At 40.6% G+C, this 18359-nt stretch overlaps 1 protein-coding gene across 1 annotated transcript in view; it reads right to left on the bottom strand.

Annotated features, from left to right (window-relative positions):
- Positions 1-18359, bottom strand: part of oca2 (oculocutaneous albinism II) — a 118683-nt gene that overhangs the window by 65508 nt on the left and 34816 nt on the right. Inside the window, exons 13-14 of the mRNA XM_072683058.1 lie at positions 15141-15279; positions 628-760 (exon numbers count right to left, since the gene is read on the bottom strand). Of these exons, the coding sequence (XP_072539159.1) occupies positions 628-760; positions 15141-15279 (272 nt within the window). The remainder of the gene's footprint in view (positions 1-627; positions 761-15140; positions 15280-18359) is intronic.

Genomic DNA, 18359 nt, shown 5'->3' with positions numbered 1-18359 from the left:
TATCTACTATGAATTATTTAGTATCTACTATGAATTATTCAGTATCTATTATGAATTATTCAGTAGCCAATATGAATTATTTAGTGTCTACCATCATTTATTTTGTATCCCCTATGAACGACTTAGTAATGACTATGAATTATATGCTATCCATTATGATTTTTTAATGATCTACTTTTAATTATTCTGTATTCACTATGAATTACTCAGTACTCATTCACTTACTCATTAACTACTGTGAATAATTAAATATCTACTATGGATTATTCAGTATCTGCTATGAACTTTTCAGTAACTACTATGAACTATTCCATTTTTAGCACGACATATGTTGTTTGAGAGTTATTGTAATATGGTTATATGGTTAAGATTGCCCAACATCCTGACATGGTTTGAGGCAAGTGTGGATTTCCTTTCCTAGAGACAATGAGTTTTCCTTTCTTGTTAGCTACATTAGCTTTGAGCTCGAAAAAATGAAAAAAAAACCTCAGACACCAAACAGGTCTTGGATAATCAACAAAAAACTAAGTAAACTGTATTAAATGATTTTTGGATTGGACTTAAATTAAAGATCTGATCCTGGAACAATAACGGATCTCCAAATGAAGCTAAAACTTTACCACTTACCCACAATCTCACTGGACTCTTTATTGTAGAGTTTCTTATTCCAGTAAAGCATTCTCAGAAATGGAAAGGAGGTCAGGAGCACCAGACAGATCCCCAGGAACATGTAGCCTGTAAATGCTGCAAAGTCAAGCCCCTAAAGAGAAGGACAGTGTGAAAGGGAGAAAGGGGATATAGGAGAGAGAGGGAGAGAGACAAAGAAAGTGAGATTTAAAATGTCATGTCATGTCACTAAAGCTGTACACAAGCAATGAGCCATTCTGAAAGAAAAATAACTTAACAGCTATTAGAGACAGACAGAGAGAGGGAAGCTTCCAATAGAATGTATTCACACGTAACAATTCTAATACTTTAATAGTATGGTGCTTAATAGCAGTCTAGGCTGTGATATGAATCCTAATGCACTGGACTGGCTGTAATGTCTCACTCATATCAAGGGCATAAACTCTTTACCTACCACCCATTTTCATTACATGGCCTAATTCATCTCTCACTATTACTGCATGCCACCATCTGAGTGGTCACGTTCTCCAGCGATGCCTGTGCAGATATGTGAGCAAAATAGCTTTATGTGCCCAGAAACATAATCCTGCACTTACTCTTTTAAGAGCTTATCTCTGAATGGTGGCACTGAGCAGCTCATTGTGCTGAACAGAGGAGAGTTGTGTTGTGGTAAATGTACTGATTTATATGCAGTTCAGAGATACGTCATGAAGAGAAGCTGGAAATTCAATAAAGGGGCAAGCGGGGCGCTGGGTAACAGCATCCTCGCTGTAATTCGGCTGCAACAAACGGCTCGGGCTTGGCAGACACTCAGGACTTACAGTACTTCCTAAGAATTAGAGAAGAAGAAGAAGAAGAAGAAGAAGAAGAAGACGAGGGAGGGGTGGAAGGAGTGGAGGAGGAGGGGGAGAAACCTTGTCTGGTTTCCTTTTGGCTATGTGGTCTCCTCAAAGCAGATCAAGGTAGTAAATCCCCTCTACCTAACACAATACCATCAGGCTACAGACATGAAAAGACACTCTTGTGTGGTGACTTTGACAAAAGCCAGAATTGTGGAAGGGGTGTGTGCACTGTACATCACTGACTGTCAACAACAGAGTGAGAGTGAGAGAGAGAGAGAGAGAGAGAGAGAGAGAGAGAGAGAGAGAGAGAGAGAGAGATGAGAAAAGGCAGAGAAAAGACTTAAGAGAGAGAAGAGGTAAGAGAGAGAAGAGAGAGTGTATACAAAAGAGAAGACAGAAAAAAAGAAAGAGAGAGAGAGTAGAGAGAGAATCAGAAAGGTATGGAGAGAGAAGACAAAGAAGAGGCAGGGGAATGAGAGAGAGTGGAGAATGAAAGACAGAGGGAAAGAGAGTGGCAGTAAGAAAAGAAAGAGATAGGCAGAGAGGATGAGAGGCAGAAGAGAGAGGAGGGGGGCTGAAAGCAGGGACAGAAAAATAGAGAACAGAGAGAGAAGGTAGAGAAAAGAAAGAGATACAGAGTAAAAAGATAAAAAAAGGGAGAGAAAGAATATGAAAGACAAAGAAAAGAGAGGCGGGAGAGAGATACGAGAAAGAGAGAAGACAATTAGAAAGAGAGAGAGACGAGAGAGAGAAAGAGAGTGAAGAGAGAGAGAGAGAGAGAGAGAGAGAGAGAGAGAGAGAGAGAGAGAGAGAGAGAGAGAGAGAGAGTGACAAAGACAGTAGAGCAAGAAGAAGAGAGAGACAGGGGAGAGAGACAGAGACACAGATAGTAAACTGGTGTATAGTGACCTCTACAGGAGAGACAGAGAAAAATGGAGAAGGCAGAAAGAAAGAGGAGAAAAAATGAGAGAGGGAGGGAGGGGTGGAGGAGGGAGAGAGAGACAGACCTCGAAGCTTGAAGAGCAGAAATGAATGGAAGAGACTGGAGAGGCAGGAATGAGCAGACAGTTATAAATAACTATACATTTAAGGGATAAAGAGAGAAAAGAGAGGAAAGCAGAGATTTGTAAAGAATCACTGAGGCTTGGTCCAGCATTCAGTATGTCGGAATTACGATACCTGAAAGAATTACACTGGAAACAAACGGTGTCCTGTTAATTAACAGCAAGCTGCAGACACTGACATGCACCATTTTTCACACGATTCTACTGTGTTATTGTGAGTCAGGCTAACTGAACGTGTTCATCCAGAATGAGAGTCACACTCAGACATCCCTCACCAGGCCTGTTTAGACAAAGCAATAACACAATTAAAGCGCCATCGCTGAACAATAGTGGAAATGCATTTATCACAGTAGAGTTGATGATGTTTGTGTGCTTGTGTGTGTAACTGTGTATGTGGGTGTGTGTGTGTGTGTGGCCTTGTATTGAAGTCATTGTTGAAGCGAATGCCATGCCATGCCATGACGATGGAAAACATGAACAACGTGATGCTGTACGGGTATTTGGTCTGGAACCAATCAGGAAAACACGTTTTTCCCTGTACGATATTCCCATTTAAATAGTAAATAATGACAACCTGTAAACCCTGTAATGTCGAACACTGGCATAGCTGAAAAATGAGAGTTCAGTACTATAACGTTTCGTAAAAACCTCAGCATAACCAAAATGGATCTGGAAAACAGGGTTGTAAACAGGCTTGTTTAAGCATTACGTGCCTCAACCAAAAATACTTACTATATATACATAAAAACTTCAAATGCTCAATCCATGATTGAGTATGATCACTAGGGTCAGCAGGGTCAGTAGGGTTGGGTTAACTAGAGACTGACCCAAATCCGTTCATTAACTTACAAACCCATGTTTGTAAGTTTATGAACGGTACTAAAGTCCATACTCACTCATATCTGTTTGACTGAATAGAAAAGGTACATATTTATTTAATGTGTATACGACACAGATAGAATTACAAGCATGTGTGTGTGTGTGTGTTCACTGGTGCGTGTCACAGCAACAGCCATGATGTGATGAGTGTGGTGATGCAAACGCTGTGTAAATGGGACCCTCCTCCCCTGTTGTTAATGTCCCACTTTCTAGCAGCCCAGAAAAACAAGGTCCTGAACTGGGAAAATGGAAAAGTCAGAGAGAGCTCATGTTAACTGATTAGCGAGCAATCAGGAAGCCACGGGAAAAGAGCAGATGTTTCAGTGTCCAGCAGCCTACGGCTCGGTCCACTCTGACCAGCAGCTGAGCTTTCCAAGAGTTTGAGTGACAGCCAAACAGCTGGCAGAGTAAGAATCACTGGCTGCGGGACTGGACTCCTCAGTGACCCTAAAACACTCCTCCGGTCATTCTACATATGCCTCATCTTCAGAGACCTCTGCAGATGGATGGCTGAGTGACCAGCTGGCGCAGCACTGAGTCTGCGGGGACCCAGGGATGACGCCTGTCGAGTCTTGCCATGCAAACAAACACAAACAAGCAAACAATCCAACAAACATGGACTAGTCCTCAGTGACGGGGTGACTGATCTGCCCCAAGACCGCGCGACAGGTGGGACTGGTTGCTGCAGGCAACGGCTTCGCAGGAGAGTTGTTGACCCCTATAAGCCTGTCCATCCCTTTTTAACCCTTTTTATAGTCATTATATTATCATGACATAACCCAGAATAAAAGGGTATTGCTATCGGGCCAATATAAACGCTGTGTGATGTATTTCCTCCTGTGTTTAGGCAGCATGATGGTCTACTTTTAGACGCTCATCTTAAGTGAAAAGCTTCAGTTTGAAAACAGCTAATTTTTCTATTATGGCCTTCCCTATCCCCAATCACTTTAGTATGATACTAGCCAACATGGGCATCTGTTAGCTGATGTAACAGAACTGGCATTTAGCATTTTTCCTCCGAACATGTTCATCTGTCCAATAACATTGTGCAGTTTTAAAAAAAGAGGTGACTCAGAGGAGCATGTGCTTGCATACCAAGTCAGTGTACCATAAAAATGATTGTGAAGCTGGTAGTTTAAGGGTAAGATGTTGAATAATGCTACATAAAGTTGCTTTAAATGTCCTCAAGTATCATCTGTGAAACTCTGAGTTGCTCTACCTATTGTAAAATGACTGTGGTAATATTTTGATTTCTATGAAGACCTGTGTGGCAGCAGATGTGAAAAATAGGCAAATGTTACAGTTTAAATCAGAACAATTTCACTTCCCTTTTAAAAACATTTGGATGCAGATTTAAAAAAGACCCCATATGCAACATGGTTAGGACATTCAATAAAATATGACTGGACGATCAGTTTTTTGAGAAAAGGTTTAGGGAAAGATGAGCTATGATTGGTAAGATCCAGTTCTAAAGCACCTCATATCTCATATAAATACAATTACATTTTATTTCATTGGTCTAGTTCTCATGAAATAAGCAAACAATATAGTGCCAGTATATATTATATTACAATATAATATAAGTATTCACCCCCTTTGAATAGTTCCCCTTTTTGATGACTTTATAAATAGAATAACAGTCAATATAATTTGGCACTTTTTACAAGAATTTATAAAAAATTGTGAAAATGGAAACAGATTTCTACAAAGTAATGTCAGTGAATGTGTCTCAAGTGACTGTAGTATCAAGACACAGTAAAAAGTGTCTTGGTGGACTCACTAGCCTCCTTCTTGCACGGTCACTGAGTTTGTGAGGAGGGCCTGCTCTAGGCAGATTTACACACATGCCATACTCCTTTGCTTTCTTAATGAAATGGATAATAGATTTAACTGAACTCCAGGGGATGTTCAGTGATTTGGACATTTTTTTATTTATTATACTCTTCAATAACATTGTCTCAGAGTTGCTCGGAGTGTTTTTCTGTTTGTCTTTATACTACACTGTTAAAAGTGTAAGGTCCTTGAGAAACCTTGGGGGGTTCTTCAGTTTGAAACTGTGGAGAAACCTCAAAAAAAGCCTCATTTCCTTTAAGGTTCCACAAAGCACCTTAAGAGGTTCCTCCACATTTTAAACTGAAGAACCTGAACAGTTCCTCAAGGATCTTATACATTTAACAGTATATAATCACTTGACATGCCTTTACTGCACTCAGGTGACATTTCACTCCATTTCACTCATTTTGAGATTATTATCTCCAATTGCCTGGACTTTTGGCAATTCTTACAAAATAATAAACATCCAAGGGAGTGAACACTTTTTATAGGCATTGTATAAAAGGAAGACACCCTGTTCAAATAATGCAATTAATTATTAAGCAATGATATGCAGCTTAAGACAGACACAACTGCTGTGAACTGAAGCTACTACATTGAACTAACTCTGGCTGGACCAACAATTTTTTCGCTAGATGGACATTAACCGTGAATGAAAACCTCCCATTTTATCGTAACTTAGGATGTCCCTGAGTGTGTTACCTGCTCTACATCTCACATATGCATCCTGCAGTCATCTTGTTGCAATTCTGGAAGTAGGTGATATCATGGCAGACAACAAGAGCACTGCTTTCACACAGATTGCTGTATTGTTCCTTCAGCTTATCCCTTCATTAGTGTGGTAGAGGAGTTCCAATTTAGATTCCCATGGCTCTGAAGCATTCCGAGGATGATTGGGGCTTAACAGGCGGCTTAAGCTATTGCAGTGTGTGACAGCTTCTCATCACTTTGGTCAGTGCAGATGTGAGAATCACACACACACACACACAGCCTGCGGTCACTAACACTTCACACATACTCAGACGTATTGAAAGGGGGCTGGTTAATTTACGTCACATATGTGTGTAACTGAATAAAGCCTCATTCCAAATGATATAGACACACACAAACACACACACACACACCTCAAAAACCATGGCACACAACTACGCCCATCTTTCCAGATCAAACAGATTCCTCATTCCATTCCCCAAACACACACCAGGAGAGCCCAGAGTGTCATTTGAGTTTCATTGACTCCCCCCTTTATTGCATCAGGTCGCTGGAAATACTCACATACTCTCGCACAGATACACACACTCACACACATACACTCACATATTCATTGAAGGTGTTGAAAAGTCTGTTGACACGTGTGGAATCCTCTGATAAATCTGACCTTCCAGCTGGGTTCATCACTGGGTATCTGTGATTGAATGCCAAATCTAGCTAAACTCGCATCAGCTCAATACGCAGCAAGATGACCACATAAATAACACTCAACAAAAGACATCAAATTCATAAAAATGCAAATGTGGGAGAAGCGAGAGCGTAGGAGGGAGGTTCATTTTCAGCTTACGTTTCGATTGGCTTAATCCCCATGATTGATGAGGAGCTTTGTGGAAGATTCAGTGCGTCTTAGTAAGTGTTGGTGTTTAGACCGCAGTAGTATCTTCATTAACGATCTGCACAGTATCTCAAAACAAACACAAAAGACTGTGTAACACAGAGATGATGAACGAAACATTGGGCAGGCCAGACCACTCGTGCCAGTCTCTATAGAGTCAGCTAAGGAACAGAGACAAAGGCTAAGGCAGAGGTCTTCTAATCTGGACCTTGAATCCAGTTTCCATTCCTGGATTTAGTGATCCTTAGTAGGTGCGACACTACATTGCTATCAATTATATCAGCTCCTCCCTTAATTTCCAGTGATTACAAAATTCAGGACTGCAAACCGGATTCAAGGTCCAGATTTGAGGACCTGGATTCTAAGGAATAGCTTGGTCCTAACCTATATTTAGTTAATCTATAGAGATTGAGATGCTGGATCTCCAAAGTTTGCTTGTTTACTTTTGCAGTAGAGCTACGAGGCTAACAAAAAAACACACACACCAGATCTTTAAATTATGCGGTTTCTGACACTAGGCACTGTAACATACTAGTGCCTAGAACCTTTACTGTGATTTTTTCACTAGCATTCATCAGAACGAAACCCAAAAGCTGGCCTACTAAGCCAAAAATTGACCTGACCCTCTTTGCCTGCTGGCAGTGGTCAACACCTGATCAGTATGTCCTCCAAGACACATGGATGGCAAGCATCTAGACTTTTCTCTGTCCTGGCTCTGAGGCAGTGGAATGGACTTCTCCTGGCTGTCCAAATAGCCAAGTTTAGTCTATCTTCAATTTTTGCTGAAGACCCTTTAACAGCAAGAATTTGTCAAGATTTAAGCTCTCTATTTCTTAAGTTAACTTATGTTACCATTTTAAATGAGTAAAAAAAGGCAAATTAAATGGACTAATGCTTCTGTAACTAATCATGCAACTTTTTTAACGTTTGTGGCTTGTATCTAGCTGTTGGGTACTCTGTACCTTTGTATCTAGGTATTGAACTGTAGCCCACTCACCTAGCTAGGGATGTTTTCTGAGTGGACACCTAAGCACATCTGTCGTTCTCTCCACTGGCTTCCTGTAGCTGCCTGCATCAGATTTAAAACCCTGACGCTGGCCTACAAAGCCAAGAACGGACCAGCCCCTCCATACTTGATGGCAATGGTCAAAAGCCGATCCACACCAAGAGCCCTTCGAGCTTCAAGTACGGCTCGGCTCGACCCGCCATCCCTAAAAATCCACGGAAGACTAGCGTGCAGGCTTTTTTCTGTCCTGCACCAAAGTGGTGGAACGAGCCTGGGTTTCCGAACGGCCGAGTCGCTCGCTGTCTTCAAACGCAGACTGAAGACCCACCTCTTCCGAGAGTACTTGGATGAATAGTTCTATGGTCGCCTTATTGTATTGTGTTTAGCAATGTCTAAGCTTAGAGGTATCTTTTGAATTATCAGTCTATTTAAACTAGCTGAGGCTTTTCTTGGGTAAATAGCAAAGCACTTTGTAAGTCGCTCTAGATAAGATCGTCTGCTAAATGCCATAAATGTAAATGTAAATGTAAATGTCTTGCTCTGAATAATGCAGTAAATGTACATGTAGATGTACAAATGTTGCAGTACTGTATTGTATTGTATTGTATCGTATTGTACGGTTGAAAACAGTAGAAGCACCAATTATGTCTAGCTACATCAACAATCACAGCAGTTACACTTTTCATGTCAATGGATGTACTTTCGACCGTGCGCTGAAAGATCTCTACGATCCTGTACACCTCCTCTGAGAAACCAAATCTACAGCACCTAAGGCATTCTGTACCTTTAAAAGAAGGACTAGAACTAGCAGGTGTGTTGCTTTTTGAGTATCTTGCCCTCAGGAGTTTCAAGCCTAGCAAAGTTTTGCATTTGCAGATGCAGTGATTTCTGAAGCCCCCCCTGTTTCAGGACCCTTAGCCAGCAGGAAAGTGACCTTGAGGAAGAAAAGGCAAATTGAGCATATTTCCAGCCCTGTCGTAGTGTGTAGCAGTCGATGTGACAGGCAAGGACGACGTCTCTTTGGAGCTGTAAATTAACTCAGACCCTGGAGCATTCACAGCTCTCTCAAAGCCCACGCGGAAGGCCGTTTTTTTTTCTTCTTCTTCTTCTTCTTTTTGAACAAGGCAGGAATTCTGTCTGTGGAGAATGAGGAGACACTGCTAAATCGAAAGCCCGAGAGAGAAACATTGAACCACATGAAGTTTTAATATACTCTGTCCCCAAGTCTTACTTTATATAGTTACGCCTAAGCCCCATCTTTAAAGACACAGTATAAACTCAAAGGGACCAGGTTAAGTGGGAAGAATCACCTACAACTATAATTGTTACCATGGTAACTCCATGCTTTAAAGGTCCAATGCTCATGCCATATTATGTGACATTAACTAAATCTAAATTAAACTCAGCTTAAAATTTCTCAAACATTAAATCTAACACCATAGCTGTAACCCTTCACGGTGCTGTGTAAAAGGTTTAGGTGCCTGAGTAACTAAGTATCTGGGCACTAAACAGACAACTAGAATACAAACAAACAACAGTCACACGACAAGTAAATAAATACACCAATCAGTCAACATTGTCTGGTTACAATGGCATCTGTCAAGAGGTGGTTGCTAAGATGTTACTATGCAGTTGCTAATGGTATTTCTGGTGGTTGCTAAGACAGTTGCAAAGGTATTTCAGGTGGTTAGTAAGGTGTTCCAGTTGGTTATTATGTGGTGGAAGCAGGAAAAATGGTAGTGTAAAATTTTCATAGTCAGCGCATCTCCAAAATGGCAGGTCTTGTGGGGTGCTTGTGGTATGCTGTGTACCTCCAAGGAAGGACATCAACAGAGTCAGTGGTGCTCAAGGCTCATTAATGTGCTTCACAGAGGCCCCACTTTGCAGCTTACTTAAAGGTACTTAAAGGATCTGCTAGATACCACAGGACACCTACAGAAGTCTTGTGGAGTCCAGGTGTCGATGGGCCGGAGCTGTTTTGGGGGCATGAGGGGGAATTGGGAACGCAGTATTAAGGTGATGGTTTTAAATTATAGTTGGTGGGTGTATGGGGAGACCTGCTTATTCATTATTTCTTCTCAAATCAAGGGTTAAAAAGAGTTAATCCTGCTTTTGTTGGAGTAACTGACTAGACTGTCCAGGGAAGATTTTGGAGCATCGCTATGAGAATTTCAGTGCATTCTGCGACACGAGCTAGTGAGGTCATGAGGTTAGACGATCACCATCCCAGCTTATCCCTAAACTCCCTAGCTCATCCCAAACATATTAGACAGAGCACCATCATTCCCTTTCCACTGTTTCACACCTTAATGGTGGAGGGCTTTATACTCCTCTACCCCATGCCTGGCATTAGACATGGTGGCAATGGGTTCATGTTTATCTGCTCAAGAGAGTCCTATTCTATTGGCGATGCTTCTTTACAGGGACAAAAGACAAGCTGTCAGCAGTGGGTGCAACTTGAAGTAGCAGAATGCATTCATTAGAATAGGTGTCCACACATATTTAAACATACAGGGCCTGTATAGATCCAATGTATTCTATATATATATATATATAAGGTCATGAAATTCCTCCTTAAAAGGTTCTATAAAAGAGTCAAAGGAGTCCCTGTGTTCAAGCTCCCAGATTCTCTTTTTTAATCAGAATTAGCTGTCTGTCTGGATTATAACACTTGTTCTGATCTTAGGAGAAAACGGCACATAAAACAGCCAATTTAAAGCTCATGTAGGTGTCTTATATTCACTGCATTGAATATACATGGTCTTGTCTCTACAGCCGTGTATTTGATTCAGTTTCTAAACTGGCTGGAAGCTACACAGTTGGGAGACAGTGATGAATAGCACAGTACCTGGGCAGGTAAAGTGCCTATGCTCCATGCAGGGCAATTTACATTTAGATGTGTTATGTGTCGCAAAAGTGCTGATGTCAAGTGTTTTGTAGCAGCAGGCATGACTAGGGCACCGTTTCAAAACTCTTTTATAGCTCTGTGTCAGAACAGTTCATATGTTTCAGTATTTTGCATATGCAGTGTTTGGATGACTTGGTAGATTATGTAACCAGGTTAAACTCGTTTATCAAATTCAAGTCACTCAAAGGTCAGTGAAACAAGAAAGTGTGTGGTGCAGAACTGTGCAGAGTAAAGTCAAGTCAAGTCAGATTTATTTGTATAGCGCTTTTTACAACTGTTGTCGTCACAAAGCAACTTTACATAATTAGTAATTAGTAAAAGACAGAGACAAAAAGAAATAACGTATGACAAGAAGAATCAAAGACCCCCAGTGAGCAAGCCAACGGCGACAGTGGCAAGAAAAAACTTCCTCAGAGCTGGAGGAAGAAACCTTGGGAGGAACCAAGACTCACAAGGGGGACCCATCCACCTCTGGTCAGAAGTATTTAAACATTATTGATAAAGAAATTACCAAACCATCTATTCTGTTGAACTGCTCTAATTATAATCCTAATATACTAATCATGGTGTAGATAAATAATAGTGGTGATATTAATAGTGGCAGAGTCCATACATTCAATGAGTTCCAGAGTGTATGCATTCAATGAGTAACTCTCTCTCTCTCTCTCTCTCTCTCTCTATATATATATATATATATATATATATATATATATATATATATATATATATAGATATATATAATGTGGTTCTAGGCAGTTGTTAGTTGTTAGACGAAGGGTGGCTAGGTTGTTGCTATACATTTGCTATGGTATTTATGACATTGGCTAGGGTGTCCCAAGGTGTCGCTAAATGTGGTTGCTATGGTATACCAGGTGTTGGGTTGTTTCTATGCAGTTATTGTCCTTTTCCTAATGGTTGCTAAAGTGTCCCAAGGTGTTGCAAGTTGGTGCAATGGTGTCAGTAAGCTGTTTCTAGGTAGTTGCTATGGCTGTTGCTATGGTATTTCATATAGCTAAGGTGTTCCAGGTGGTTGCTGAAGTAACCTGTGTGATTTGATGGTTGTTAATGAAGTATTTGTATGCTTGTGACACAAGAAGGATGCACAAACCTTGGCACCCCATTCATGGGAACATTGCTGTGTGGATTCGACTGCATTCAGACATATGAGCATTACTGAGGCCAGGTGCTGGATGCTTAGTTTGGGAGCACCAACACAAAATCATTGCAAAGGTGTAGGATAGTGCTCCATCACTCCAGAGAACACAGCTTCACTGCTCCACAAACCTAACGCTGGGGGGCTTTATAAGCCTCTAGTCAACACATCCAGTCTTTCTCTATGGTGGTGTGGCAGTGTGTTCCTTTAATCAGCATCCAGACTTGGAGATGAAAGCTTCTCTGGGCTCCGTTTCTGCCTCTGTCTAACATCAGTCCCAGCTGGACACACACACCCACACACAGTCACACACACAAACACGTATGTACACACACAGCCTGTGGGTGCAATCATCTGGAGAGGGCCACTGATGCGTTTTGTCATCATCTCTGTCAGTGCCCTGCCTCTCAGACACTTCCAAGCACTTAAACACACATTAATGCAAACACCTCACCCGCAGTCGATTCCAACCACAGGTAATCCCGCACTCGCACACAGCCAGGGCAGCTTGCAGCAGGGTCACCATGAGGGCGTACTTTACTCTGACAGGCAGCATCATCACCTTTACAGCTCTAGGCCATTTCTGCTATAAACTGCCCTATAAATAAGAAAAAATGCCCCAGGACCCTCCATTCAAACCTATATCACCAAGCATGGGGGCAGGATTAATTAGACAGTGGGCAAAGAAATGTCTGAAGCTGGCACTACCTCCACCAAGTTCATAGCAAGCTACAGAGGCTATTTTTATAACCAATCAATACATCACAACTGTCTTTCTTTCAAGCATTAGCATTGCTGCAATGTAGCAGGGTGTGTTTGTCCTTAAATGCTAAGGGTCTGAGCCTGAGATCACTGAGATTGAGTATGTGATGTTTTTTACTTGGAAATAATAATAAAAAGAACGCTTTCTGTGGTCAGTACTCCAACTGAAAGGGGCATTGCCCTTCCTCATACCCCTCTGTGGTGCCAAGCCTGTGTATCATCTCACACACATACACACACACACAAACACTTCCATCTCAGACAGGACATCCAACAGCAGGGACAGCTTCACAGACCACCTCTGCCTGAAGAGGTCAAACAATAAAAAAAACCCTGACCTACCTTTTAAGACAACACTCAGTGTGTTTGGCCCTGACCAGCAGAGCGGAGGAAACTTTAAATTGTGGGTTTATGCAGGTCAGTGTGTGACAGACAGCTGTATGATGGGACTCAGTGAGGTATTAAAGCTTAGATTCTCACCCTGTGCTCTGTAGTTGTGATGGGGTTGAGAGCCTGATAGTCACTGACAAAATAAGGAAGGTATTTTGTGGTAAAATCTTGTCATGGTTAGTGTATGTGCCATGTGTGTATGTGAAAAGAACCTCTGTGAGCTCTGCTTGTTGCCTATGGTAGCATTCGTTAAGTCCACTTCCTTGCTGATGGTACAATGTTACCCACCCCCACGGATTACAGATAAGCAAGAATTTGGTATTTTGTACCAATGAACTAACAATGGGTATAAGTTTTGCTTTCAGTTTGACTTTAAACTTGCCCTGCGATGGAAAACTGTATTTACCTAATCACAAAAGACTAAGAAGGCTCAAAGCTAACACTAGGCCAACTTGAGAAAAGAGAAGGGCCAACCTAAAGAAGTTGAGGGACTGTGTCATGGGGAAGCCAGTGAATTGAGCAAGTGCTAGGCAAATGCTAACCCAGCTGATCGACAATAATATCTTTAGCTAGCTAACCGCACACTGCACTGAGAGGACAGTACCACTATGTGGTAAGAATTGGGAATAATTACAAAAAATTATGAATTTGCTCTTGGGTTGCAGTAACGTAAACCAGCCTAAAGAAGAGCTTTAAATGAAAAACAGTGTGCCAGTAAAACCACATCAGGGATTTTTTGGCTCCAACCAATGCTTACTATTAATACACCAAAGCACACCTTAAAATAATGCAAACCAAACACAAAATGTATTCTATTGCACCATTAACCTTCACCAGTGACTGATAAAGCTGTGACTGGTATAAGGATTATATAATTATATTAAGCTAATATAAGCATTATGCATTCAAAATATTAAGATTACATTAGACATTAAATAGTAGGAAGCAGATATCTAGCTACAGTAAGAAATCATGGTAACAGTAATATAACAATATAATGTGGTCAGCATAGCTAGTTAGCTATTTATCAAATCTAGTTATTTGACAATAATCTGTCTGTTTGCTTATTAACTTTAGGGGGGGGGGGGGGGTTTGGGCGCTGCTTTTTGACAAAATTATCTTATGGGGAGCATGCCCCGAGACCCTGTAGTAAAGACTTTAAAGCCCCTTATCTATGCATCTCTAGAAATGTCCCTGGACTAGCTGTCTACACAGAATCTAATTAAGTTGAGTGAAGCATTAATGTGACTTTATTATACATTATTATATATTATTTTTATTCAACTAGAATTTCTTTATAATCATTCTGGGGCAAAGCTGAACTCTTACTGCATAATTGCCGTATTACATAAGCACTCTTGATTTTCCCATGAAGGAAATGGTGATTGATTTTAAACACAGTTGCAGACTCACATGACTCTTTATTCTGAACTGCAGCAAGGAAGCCACTGGCTCTTCAACAGCTGCTTTCCTCTCACACTCACAGGACGTTCACACTGTTAAAGCTAGCCCTCCCCAAGTGCTACAAAACCGCATCACTGTACCACTCCACCCACTCATTTCCTGGATATTAAAGGTGAAGGTGTGTGTGTATGTAACTGCAGAGCTGCCATGACGTATGTGTGTATGATTAATGGTGTAAGGTGTGAGTGTGTCAGCTCCCTGCAGAGAGGAGAAAAGTGTGGTGTATTGGAGCAAATCCAGAACTATTGCAAAAGGACACTTTGTCACATACGCGGATATGAGTGAATTTGTGTGTGTTTGTTGGATATAAGCTCTGCAGATTGTGTAAAGTCATTTTTCCTGAAACAGAAGTTCCACCTTGGTTGTGGTTGGTGTAGTGTAGTGTAGTGGATAACAACATTGCCCTCTACGTGGCAGACTGGGGTTTGAATCTCCAGTCAGACTGGCACATCATGCTACTCCAACAAGAGGTCCTGGGCAAGATTCCTAACACTACGATCACCTACCTGTGTAACATATACGTCATGCTGGATAAGGGTATTAGTTCAATACTATCTACAACTAAAATGAATCATAAAATACTAATGAAGGGAAAAATGGGCCTACTTTTTTGCGCAAGTCTTGGTTGGACACAATGATGACATTGGGGGGATCTCCCACTGCAGTGGCGGCTCCTCCGATGTTGGTGAAGATTACCTCAGCTATTAAGACATGTCTGGGGTCCAGATTCAGCACCTCACACAACCTGGCCACACACACACATACACAAAAGAAAGCAATACTGCTAGAGATGATGGACAGAAATGTTTACAACACAAAGTCTGAGGCTAGGGATTTACTATAGACAGCTGTGTACCAGGGATACTGTACTATGGACAGCTCATGCCCTAGTCATTCATGCCTGGGAGTCCCATCGAGCATAAGTGGCCTCGCTCGCCCTTCCTCACCCTCACTCTTCACTTGGTGCGATGTGAGCATCTGTTACCATTCTTCAAGCAAGTTCAGCTGTCCAATACCGTGGTATTAGCAGCAGTTTGAAACTAATCATATGAATTGGCTGGCTTCATGTGACTCTGAGGAAGCACATGATCGCATTCACCCTTGCTACATTAATAGTATCAATAGGGGAGTATTTAGTAGTGGGTGAGAATTGGAAATAAATTAAAATGGGAAAGGAAGTTGCTGGGGGGAAGCTACTTGCACAGTGCATGAAATGAGGCTTCTTTTGAATATAAGTAATAGAAAATAAATTGAATTGATTTTCTGATTTGAATTGGTCGTCCTTTAGGTCCCAGTTCCTAACGCTACATTCGTTTACATCTGCAACATGACCAAATTGTATGTTTTCCTGGGCATTTATAGATGTGTTTTCTCAAATGGTGTAAATGGAAAAACACTGACACCACCTATTCCACCTACTCAGTCTACAGCAGGTCAGTATGCCCATTCACACTGAAATAAGTAGTGCTGTTACTGCAGGCAGCCTGTAGCAGAGCTACCAGACCAGAAGAAAACAATTAAACATTCATCCACATTTCTGGCTGTCAGGAGGCAAATCGTTGGCGCCTTCCAAGAGATCCAGACAAGAGTGGCTAAAGCTCATTTTAACCAGCAGTTTCAAGCAACAGTTTTCTTCACAGACCAATCAGAACTGCGATTAATGCCATGCTATAGCTTTAAAGGCACAATATCAAAAACAGCCTGCTTTCTATATAAAGTGAGACTAGATAATTGCCATGAAAAATGAGATATGAGAATAAGAAACTGTTTGGTATATATAAATACTCAGGAACTATAACTAGACTTAAAAAAAAAAAAAAAAACAATACAAGAAAAATATACAGCATGGACCTGTAAGGTAATTCTTAAAGCATGAAAGTGTGTGCAGGTGCAAATATCCTGGACAAACTGACTGTATTCTTAATGACATTCTTCCTCCTCCAGGCAGAGTTTGACCCGAATGATCCACACAGCCATTACAGGAATATTAAAAAATGACAGATAATGGATGGGTGAAAGAGTACAGAAAGTGCTTCATAATTCAGAAGGGAAAATCTAGTCAATGACAGAAGCTCTGCACTTATGTTCAAGCAGGCACTCTCCTGTTCCACATCTAGGTTCGGTCATTAAAGGATGCATGAAGGCGGCTGAATGAAGACGAGCGAATCATTAGCCATAATAAATCAGCCGCAGTATTTGCATGTCTGAGGCTTCATTGTAAACCTCATCAATATGTAAAAGAACAGCCCTTTGACGTGTGTGCAGATGCAACTAATGGTGCAGATTTGCATCAGCTGAGGACTTGTTTATTAGGGAATTGTAATCATTTCCTGCCAGCATCATTAGTATTACTGTACACTCCTGCCACTGAGGTGCATTCTATGGATATTTTATTATCATTAATGTCAACATAAGCATAGAACCATATGATATATCAGCTATTTCTTATTTCTCTCAAGAGTTCATTGATAATAAAGTGTTTGAAGTTGTTCAGTTCTACCAGGCTGAGACTGAGAGTGTCACTGTGTGGTACTTTAGGGTAAGCACAAATATAAACTGGAGAGGATGGAGTCTCAAGAATTATCTGATGTGAACTGACTAGAATATCTGGGGCCTGAATTCAATGCAAAAGACATGGATTCATCAAAACAAGAACCTCCAGTGCTTTTAGTAAAGCCATTAGGATTCTTAACATCTCTGCACATGCAACTCCTTAAATGCACCTGTTACATTACTTTTATTTTGTTTTGTTTTGTATATTGCCAGATGTCTTGACTTGTTGAGCTGCCATGATGTCTTCTGTCATATGAGAATGCTAACGTAAATTCTAGAATAAAATGTTGGAATGGCAATGAAGTGCTGAGTCTTGAACAAAGAAATTCTGTTGAATGTATTAAATTAGATAAATAAATCAATCAAATCAATTAAATTGAATCAATTAAATCGATGCCACCTTCATTATGACTTTAATATTCATTTACTTTGATTATGTGGCAGTTTGGAAAATCCAGGGTTACTTACTGTGCACCTGTCAACCTAGAATAACCTGCTAAACAATGTGAATATTTATCCTTGTATTTATCATTTTGCCCAACATTATTATTTGTGTTATGAGTTTTTTTTTACTCTGCTATACTTATATGTCTTTACCTCAAAGGAATTTCTAATTTAAATAAAGTTTTTCGTCGTCATATATTGAACAGCAGATTACTATTATTTGAATTTAGAATAACATAAGTTAGTGTTGCGTTACAGTCAGTTTTGCAGAAAAAAATTTCAAAAATGTTTTGGCATTTCTTGAAGAGTCAAGATTCAAGGACATCAATTTTGATCAGTTTACATCAATTTTGAAGTTCTTTGAGTACAAATGTAATTCCTTACATAATCATTTATGTGATTAGTCAATTCACTGAAATAGTAGGAGGTGCACGTATTTGTCACTGTACAGTGTACACTGTACAGCGAAATGTGCCCTCCGCATTTAACCCATCTGTGGTAGTGAACACACACACACTAGCGAACTAGGGGCAGTGAGTACACACACACCCAGCCAAGCCCGGGAACCACCACTGCCCCTTTTGGTGTACAACCAAAACTGTTAGTTTAGATATTTAGGAGCTAGCTGTAACATTCTAACCAAATGAGCATAACAACCCAAAAACATCCAAATAAAAGTATCAAATTAATTATAAGTAGTAAAGAGGTTGTCAAATCTATCTGATCTCTGAGTGGAAGAACAAAATATTTGCTTGATAAAATCAGTAATGTGAGGAATCTGTGAATAGAAAAAAAAAGTTAGATAGAGACGATGTGTACTGCTCGCAC

The sequence above is a fragment of the Salminus brasiliensis genome, chromosome 7 (genome assembly GCF_030463535.1).
Source record: "Salminus brasiliensis chromosome 7, fSalBra1.hap2, whole genome shotgun sequence".
In the NCBI taxonomy this organism is placed as follows: Eukaryota; Metazoa; Chordata; class Actinopteri; order Characiformes; family Bryconidae; genus Salminus; species Salminus brasiliensis.
This window is presented reverse-complemented; position numbering and strand designations above follow the sequence as displayed.